Source organism: Meleagris gallopavo, chromosome 25 (assembly GCF_000146605.3).
Source record: "Meleagris gallopavo isolate NT-WF06-2002-E0010 breed Aviagen turkey brand Nicholas breeding stock chromosome 25, Turkey_5.1, whole genome shotgun sequence".
In the NCBI taxonomy this organism is placed as follows: domain Eukaryota; kingdom Metazoa; phylum Chordata; class Aves; order Galliformes; family Phasianidae; genus Meleagris; species Meleagris gallopavo.
In genome coordinates, this window is record NC_015035.2 from 5249437 (window position 1) to 5258283 (window position 8847).

General features: G+C 47.4%; 1 protein-coding gene across 1 annotated transcript; it reads left to right on the forward strand.

The window, feature by feature from the left end:
* Positions 1 to 7169: 7169 nt before the first annotated feature.
* On the forward strand, positions 7170 to 8122 carry LOC104914336 (grainyhead-like protein 3 homolog). The gene is made up of 2 exons (XM_010723535.2): positions 7170 to 7379; positions 8043 to 8122. The coding sequence occupies exons 1-2, from the start codon at positions 7212 to 7214 to the stop codon at positions 8106 to 8108; spliced, it is 234 nt and encodes a 77-aa protein (XP_010721837.1). The 5' UTR covers positions 7170 to 7211; the 3' UTR covers positions 8109 to 8122.
* The last annotated feature ends 725 nt before the right edge of the window (positions 8123 to 8847 follow it).

Consider the following 8847-nt stretch of genomic DNA (forward strand, 5'->3'; position numbering starts at 1 on the left):
TATTTAGCAGGTTTTTAAACCCCAATCCTGGTTTGTTTGTTTATTTTTTCCCTGGGATAAAATGTGACACATCAGGTCTATCTAGGGGAAATCTGCCATCTAACACAATCTGCAGCCATCCCGTGCTTTTCCGTGTGTTATTTTGTGCTTTTTTTTTAGTAGAAAAGATGTATAAATAATTTAATAATTTTTGATGAGCTTCTGTTTGTTTTCTTACTTTATTTTTTGGGGGGTGGAACAGCACGTTAAGGTAAATGGCTTCACATTATTTCATCAAATAACTGTAGCTGACTGTACAAACTTGTTTTGACACGTGTTTTTCAAAAACAAGAAAATGCACTTTTTGTTGATCCTATCCTCCACGTGTGTGTCTGCGGATGCTGACAGCTGTGCGTTACCCCCCTGCATCCCACTCTCTGTAACAAAGCTAAGGAGTGTGACATCAGTGTGACATGAAGTGATGCAGAAAATCGGTGAATGTTGTTGTCAGTGCAGCCTTCCAGAACTACCCAGATGTGTAGCCCTGTGTGAAATATGTATGTGTAATAAAACATATCTAAATATATCTTGTTGTACCTATATTTCTAAAGTATATACACAGACATGGGTGTATCTGTGTACAGATATGGTACTTCAGAAGGTTGTTTTTGAAAGAAATGCACAGAGGTGTGTGCCTTTTACAGAGGCATTGTGACAGCTGATATCTTCCTAATTAAGAGCCCTGAAAATGTGCAGAGCTAGTTGTTGTTTAATGTAAATACTGGGACCCTTACACTTGGGGATCGGTTAAGAATCAGTGACAAATTTTCACCTTCTGAACTCTTCAGGTGATCTGCAGTTGCTGTGTTGGGGCTTCAAGTCAGGCCGTGTGGTTAATCTTGAGTGCACGAGCACATTGCAGACTGAGATTGATGTATCGGTAATTATGGAGTGGGCCATGATGTGACCCATGAATTACATGGTTGTTTGACTCCTTTTTCTAACGGACTGTTAACCCCTAGGCCTTTCATTTGGGAAGGGGGGGCTGGCAGAGACATCCCTTTGTCATTCAGTTCCAAGGACTGATAGTACACAAAGGTTGCTGCTATCTTCTCTCAGATAGCACAGTGAAAGGCTCCTGTAGGTTGAACCCAGGGACACCTTTGCAGATCTCTATGAAAATCTCCCTTTAGAGGTCCACAGCCTGCAGCTGGAGAGAGAGTTTCCTGGGGGCAGGTCTGCAGACCCCAGTGAGGAACAGGCTGTTGGGACCGCAGTTAAGGTTCAGGAAGGGCAGCAGTGGGTGTCTGTGTGCCTCTCACAAATAAGTCTTTGTAATGCAGCCCTCACATGAGGCTGAGCACAGCAGGACAGACAGCAGAATGGATCCCAGGATGGATCCAAGCTGTGGGACGTGCCAGGCAGAGCTGTCAGGTACCTGCTGTAGTCCTGTGCACTGCTGCTGCCATAAAGCCGGCAGGGTGAGCCATCTCTCCCAGCTGTGGGCAGGGCTGCTAACCACTAGATCAGGCTGCCCAGGATCCCACCCACCCTGGAGGTGCCTGAGGCCAAGCTGGATGGGGCCCTGGGCAGCCTGACCTGGTGGGGGCAAGCAGCCTGTGGTGGGGGGTGGGAGCTTGATGGGTTTTGGGGTTCCCTACAACCTCAGTGATTCTGTGATTCTATGATCCTCCTCTTTGTGACTTTAATTTCACAGAAAGGTCTGGGAAGACACTAGCGTGACACGAGAGAATGAGATGTTTTGCCTATTCTAAAGTATTCTGACTGATAATTTCCATCGTCGCCTGTATTGAACTTGTGTCTAGCGCTGCAGTGCGTGGGCTTGAAGGAGTTAACCAGGAGTTACTCCCAGTTGTGGTTTTGTGGTCGAAACCATGATTGCCAGAAGCAAATTTTTGTCATGCATAAGGTGTGTTATTAAAACTTGAGTTATGCTGCTAGTGAATGAAAAGTTAAAGCCCTTTTATGAAATGCTGGCAGCAAAGCACATGAGGGATAACTGCACTGAAGCAAAGTACACTTCTACAGCAAATGTGCATTGGATGTGTTGTTTTTTAAGTTGTATGGAGAGGGATTTGCAAATTAAAGATGCAATAACTGCTATGCAATTCAAAACAAAGAAATAACCTCCCCATCTCCCTAAATAAACTGGAGACTCAAAGCAGATTTAGAGACACGATGTAAATGTTGACTTGTTTTGAATCACAGTTTCAACTGATGGATACAGTTACAGTGATGGGAGTTTGCTGCCTCCATTTCAGTCTGGCCCTGGAATTGTTGGTTGATGTAAACTGTTTTGTCGGAGTCCTGCTGCACTGTGAACACTGCAGTGAGTGGAGTTAGAGTATGATTGCATTCTGGCTGGAACTCTGTTGCCAATACGCAAGTTTCGGAGGCTCAGGAGATAAGGGAGTGTGATGGCACCCATGTTTGTTGTTATCCCTCCCAGTGCTACTGTTCTGGCTGGTGGCTGTGGTTATGGGTGAGAGCAGCGGGGTGTGAGGCACCTGATCCCAGAGTACTTGTTTGTCCCTGCAGTGTTTATAATCTTTAGCATTCCAAGACAAAGACCAGGAGTTGCTTACCGACACGCTTGGCTCCTGATGCCAAAGTTTTGTTTCTTTTTGTTTTTTGTCTTTACCAAGCAACTGCGCTGGGATGCTTGCTCTCAAGAAATGCATTGTTTAACAGGCTTACACCCAGGATGGAATGAATCATACTTGTATCATAGAATTGTGGAGTCACAGAATCACCAAGTTGGAAAAGATCTCTAAGATCATCCAGTCCAATTGTCCACCTACTACCAATATTTCCCCACTAAACCATGTCTCTCAGTACAACATCTAAACATTTCTTGAACACTTCCAGGCATGACGACTCAACCATCTCCCCGGGCAGCCTATTCCAGCTCCTGAGCATCCTTTCAGAAAAGAAATTTTTCTTAACATCCAAGCTGAATCATTTATAGGGCAAAACATTTCTTGAAATCCATCATGGAGTGGGGGAGCTGCAAGGTCCTTCCACCCCACTCATGTGGTTCTGTGGCTCCAGCACTGACCTGGCTGTGTAACTGACAGAGCAAACCTGCCATGAGATTTAACAGCCACCTCTGCTCTTATGGCATTTGTAAATGAGCACTGAGGAGCAGATGGAACAATGTAAGGAGGAGACAGCCCCATCTCCTAGTGTTTAACTGCAGGATTCTCCAGTGGGATATGATGAGGGAAGAATGGAACTGTGAGCAGAAACAGGCTCTGTTTTGTTGGGAACATCATAACCCACAAATGTTTATTATGTTAAAAACTAATTACCTGAGAGCAGTAGAAAAGAAATTGAACTCTGTGTGTGTGTTGGTGGAGAGGATGGTTTGTGTTTTGAACACACATACATGAGGTGTATCCTGATCTGTCTGCCATGCAAATATGAGTGGGAAGTGCTTCAGACGTGCTGGTGAATGGCAGATGCTGCCAGAGGCACTGGTTCAGGGCCTGCTGTGCTGTGCATTCGCAGAATCATTAGGGTTGGAAAAGACCTCTAAGATCACCCAGTTCAATTATCCATGTACCACCAGTGCTGCCCGCTGCCCACTAACCATGTCTCCAAGTGCCACATCTCCACGGTTCTTGAGCACTCCTTGGTGACCCCACAGCCTCCCTGGGCAGCCTGTGCCATTGCCCAACCACTCTTTGGTAGAAGGTTTTCTAATATCCAGCCTTTTGAAGGCAGATCACCCTGAGATCACCCTGAAACCAAGGGCTGAAGCACCTGATATCACACGCAGATTTGGGAAAAAGCAGCTGTAATTCCTGAGCTGCCAACAAACTCTGTGCCGTAATCTGTTATGTTAGGCAGGAAAGGTGCTAACGCACCTCTTGTTTGTGAAATATGGCTGCGTAGGTGGATACTTCTGGGATGATGTTAGGTACAGCAGGGTGCCAGCGGTGTCCCCACTGTGGAATGGTCCAGGGGAGCTGGGAGCAGAGATTTGGGTCTAGTCCTGTTCCTTTGTGCTCACTGAGCAGGATCAAGTCTGTGGGGAACAGGAGTCATTTGTCAAACGTGCTCACAACAGCCCTTTCCCTCTTCATCTCAGGCAGCATGCATCTGCTTGGTGATTCCCACATACAGTAAAGTACAGTGCGGGATCTTTGCTGGGTGAAAGGGTCAGCCTGCCTCATGCACAGCCCGGAGACAACAGAGCTGAGGATGGCTGGCAGTGTTTGGATGCTGTGCTGAGAGCATCAGCGCTCCCCAAGGCTGATTTGGGCCTGAGAAAACCCAGGGAGAAGGACCATGTCTTTGTTCCCCCTGGCAGTGAACACATGGGCCTGTGACTGCAGTGGTCTGGGCACTGAGAACAGAGCTCTCCTGGAGCTCTAGCACCTCAGAACCAGCATTGCTATGCACGGCATCTCAGCAGCATTTCTTACCATCAGTTGAGGTGTTTCTTTCTGGGCTTTTTTTTTTCTGGTTCTGCCTCTCCTGTGCCTTGCTGTGGCAGTGCGCTTACAGATAGCTGTATTGTGGCCATGTTTTCAGATATGCTTACTTATTAAACTGGAAAAGATAGGGTAAAAATTAGAATGTTGCTCAGAAGTTTGAGTTTAGACATGGGGATGCTGTCCTTCCTTTGCAGGAGGGCCTGAGATATGGGTAAAACTTCTGCCCTGAGACAGCCATTATGCCAAGTGCTCCTTTTCTTGCCCTGCTCTTAAGTGTGGTGCTCGTCCACTCCCATGTGCTGATAGGGGGCCCTGGGGAACACTGGGGCTATCCCAGCAGAAAGGTGAGCACAGTGCACCAAACCAGGGCTAAGAACCAGCAGTAAACTGTGGGTTCTGCTGTGCCGCTCTGAGTTCTGCTGTTGGTTGCCATGGACAATTTGATGTTTCTAGAGAGCATCTGGTACTGCTCGTGTTTGGGTTGCAGTTAGAGAGGCGAGAACAAAGATGAGCAACACAAAGCTTAAAGGCCAGCAAACCACCCACTGAAACCAAGAAAAAGTGAAAGTATCAGTGCTTCTTTCCTTCAGAGCTGATCTCCCCACCCAGACCTTCTGGGTACATTCTTCTGTTTCAGCATAGCCCAGAGTGTTTATTCATAATCAGGAGGCCTCTGTAATGGTAGGCTAGGCAGATAAATGGGAAAAACAGAGATGGAGTGGGATGGAGCAGGGAAAAAGGGCTGGTATCCCCTTGTGTCAAATTCGGGAGCTGTTTGGAAACAGACTGCTCCCCTCTCAAATCTGCTTTGCACATGATCCCAAGGCTCCCAAGAAAGGAGAGCTCTGGCCCCATGGGTTTGTATTCTACTGACTGATCCCCGCTTTGTCTGAGCCTCTGCACCACAGCAAGTGCCTGCAAAGGAAAGATTGTTTTGCTCAACAGAGCAGTTTGCTGTGGACAAACTTGGCATAACCACATGGAAGAGGCATCGTGGGGAGTGATGAAAGTAAAGTTCATGTTTCTGGATCTGGATTGGGATGTTTCTTTCCGGATCTCTATTTCACAGAGATTGCTAATGCTGGGTTGGAGGTAGGTGTAGAACAGATGTGACTGTATGCTGTAGTTGCATGGATTGAGGTGCACCTGGTGCCAAAGAAGTGCCTCAAACCTGTTATCATATCTGCTTATCTCCTCGGATCACCCTCTTTCTGCAGGTTTGGGCTCACCTTGTTAGCCTTCAGGTCAGAGCAGAGTACTTGCAAAAAGATGAGATGGAGCTCATGGTGGGGCAGGCAGTGCGGGGGTGGTGATGTTGTGAGCATCGCAGCTGGGCTGGCCAGCAAAGCAGAGCCACATACGTACACAAGATGTATGCTCCTGGGGCACCTGTCAAACTTAATTCTTCATAAATTGGACACAGCTGTGAGCAGTTCAGATCTTCTGCCCTTGCCCCATCTGCATCTCCCCCACAGTGTGGGAAGGTGATCAAGAGCTCACAGTGGCTCGTGGATCTGCACGACCAGGAGTGGCCTGGTTGAGGGCTTAGGTGAGGGAGAATAATGCTCTGAAGCATTCTTCCTTGTGATATCTGTTCTTTTTTTAAGCTCCTGGGTGCTTTGTTGCTACATCCTCCCATGGTGTGTTTATCTGTGTCGATTGCCAGCTACAGGAGCTCATCTCACCCTAAGAGTTGTCGCTGCCTATTCTTCCTTGAGAAGATAGGATTGGGAGCGGGTGAGCAGTCCTGCCCAGACAGGACCGTCTGCCTATCGCCAAGCCAACACGATGAAATCTGAGTCATGCCTATTGCTTGCCTTGGAGATGGCAGCGGCACTGACGGGGAGGGAAGGCTGCGTGAGAAATGCTAAAGACAACAGAACTCACAGAGCACCTGGTGAGATTTCATGCATGGGTTAAAACCTCTGCTGGTGTCTCGTCCCGGTGTGTGAGGAAGAGGAGTGAGCTCAGCATGTCCTTACAGCAGTGCTGGGGGGCTGCCCATAACCAGGAGCTCCTGCCATGCCTCCATGGTGGCACTGACAACAGTGGGAACTGGGTGCCGGGCTGTTAGCAGTGCCCATAGCAGGTCCCCTCCTGTGCAAGGACAGCAGGGCAACACTTGTGCTGGTGTGTGAGAGGCTGGGAACCATAGTTTGGACACAGAGGTGATGATTTCTTATGGGGAATACCATGAACTGTTGCAGCAACAGCATATCTGCGTGGATGTGACAGTGTGAAGCCACTGACTCATCCGCCTCGAGTGGGGTGAGCCCACAGTGCCGAGCCACAGGGAGTATTGCTGGAGGAGAATGGAAGGTGACCAGTGTTTGGATAAGTGTGTGTCTGGCAGCTCGTTAACGTCAGATAGAGAGACCTGGAGAAAGTGCCAGGAGAGACAGTATTTTGGTGCATTATTTCTCAGCATGCGTAGTTCCACGAGTCTAAGGTCTGACAGGTATTTCTTAGGGGAAGGGAGTGTGCTGAGATTGGCCCATTTGCTTCCCTCAAAGAGAAATTGCCTACAAATGACAGAAAATTTTGTCCCTCTGTGCAGCCCCCAGCGTGACCCTGGCCTGGTCTTGAGATCTTGGGTGTGGGGTCCAGACTGGGAGCTGAGGACCAGGAAGGTGGTCTTCCTCCATTGCAGCAGTGTCTTTCAGAAGCCCTTCATGACTCGAGCTGGGTGGCATGGAAGTTACTGTGAAAAATCCATATCCTTTATCCCCTACTCCCTCTGTCTGGCTCAGTTTTAGATCTGTGCGTCTGATGAAGAATGACACCATGAACTTCCAGAAGTTCTCCTACACTAATGAAGATGAAGCCTGGAAAACCTACCTGGAGAACCCCCTGACCGCAGCAACTAAGGCAATGATGAGGGTAAATGGAGATGATGACAGTGTGGCTGCCCTGAGCCTCCTCTATGACTATTATATGGTACGTTACTATTGGGGCTGGGTTTCCTGGGGGAGTCAGTCACACAGGACAAGTGTGAAGATAAAACATGCTGAGCCCTCTGAGGGGGTACCCCCCTCCCCAAGCTCTCTGTGTTGGTTATGCAGTGATCCTTAGGAAACACTCAGCCACAGAGGGCCACTGTTGACCCCAGTCACAGATGTAAACTGATCTCATTCTACATAACAAAGCCGGAACAGGGTGGAAAACTGAACAAGAGTGTCTTGGGTCTCAGGATGGGGTTCTTCATATATAACAGCTTTCTGATAAGAAGTGGGAATGCTTTGAGAGACTGAAACAGCCAGGTGCCTTGCAGACTCTCCAGCTTTCTCACTTCCAGCACTACTTTAGGATGGGGCTGCATGAAATGCAGATAGGATTTAGACCGGAATGGAACCAACAATCTGATGTTCCCATTCACCTGAGTTGTTTCGATAACATGATGTGCGGGTAGCCTCAGGTTACCTTGGCAATCTATGCCAGGACCAGAAGGAAGGGTCTGGGTCTCCTGGATCCTCACCCAGTGTTTATTATTCACCTGTTTTTTTTTTTTTATCTGTGCCATGCAGACAGGGTGAAATTTGCCTCTGCTTTCCATGAATAAAATCTAACAACAAACTAACTCTTTGTTCTGCCTTGTTCTAGGTCCCAAAGGAGAAGAGGATTCTTCCATCGGGTATGATGGGACGTAATGAACTAGGAAAGAGGTGAGCTTCATTTTTTGCTCTCCCTAGCTGTCTAATTTCCCTGCAGCTGCTTGCATGCATGATAGGTCTTCTCACTTGCATAAAATAAACATCAAAGCATAGTGTTATTACCAGCAACAGTGGAGGTTATTAACCCTGAGACATGTATTAAAATTCTTTAGGCCAAATCCCAAGCAGGTATACATCGAGCTACGCCCATTTACACTGCTGAAGATCCATCTCGCTGTGTTCAGAAGGAGTTGCGCTAATGTGCAGTAGCTGAAGATTTTATCTTTATTTCCTATATTGTGCCAATTGGATAGGCATAGAGAGAAGGTAATGGTGAAGTCCTCTCTACCAGGCTCATAAGGGCTTCTGTTCCAACTGCTTGCAGTCTCCCAGGATTCTGTTCCGATGAATCCCATTTGTCCTTTGAGGTTTTCAGATAATTAACTATGAAATTAATAACTCATTCACCACTATGAATTCAGTTCCTCTTCTTGGATGCTGTGTACTTTGGCAACCTTTTCTGGTTGTCTATTTTTAAATCCTCAACAGAATATGCCTCTTAAATGGTCCTCCATTCCTTCCTCATTAGTAAGTTATTTTCTTCTCTCTGAAAGACTTCTGGACCATCCTTGTAACAGCAGTATATTTATTAATTACATAGATTCCAGCACATACCTAAAGGTGAAAGTCTTGAAGCAGAGCAGGTGGGAGCTACCCATTCAGCTCTATCTCCTCGAAAGGTGTGGGGGCTATCT

Coding starts and splice junctions, on each gene's coding strand:
- LOC104914336 (XM_010723535.2), top strand. CDS start 7,212: ATGAAGAATGACACCATGAACTTCCAGAAGTTCTCCTACACTAATGAA. Junction 7,380..8,042: donor TCCTCTATGACTATTATATG/GTACGTTACTAT, acceptor GCCTTGTTCTAG/GTCCCAAAGGAGAAGAGGAT.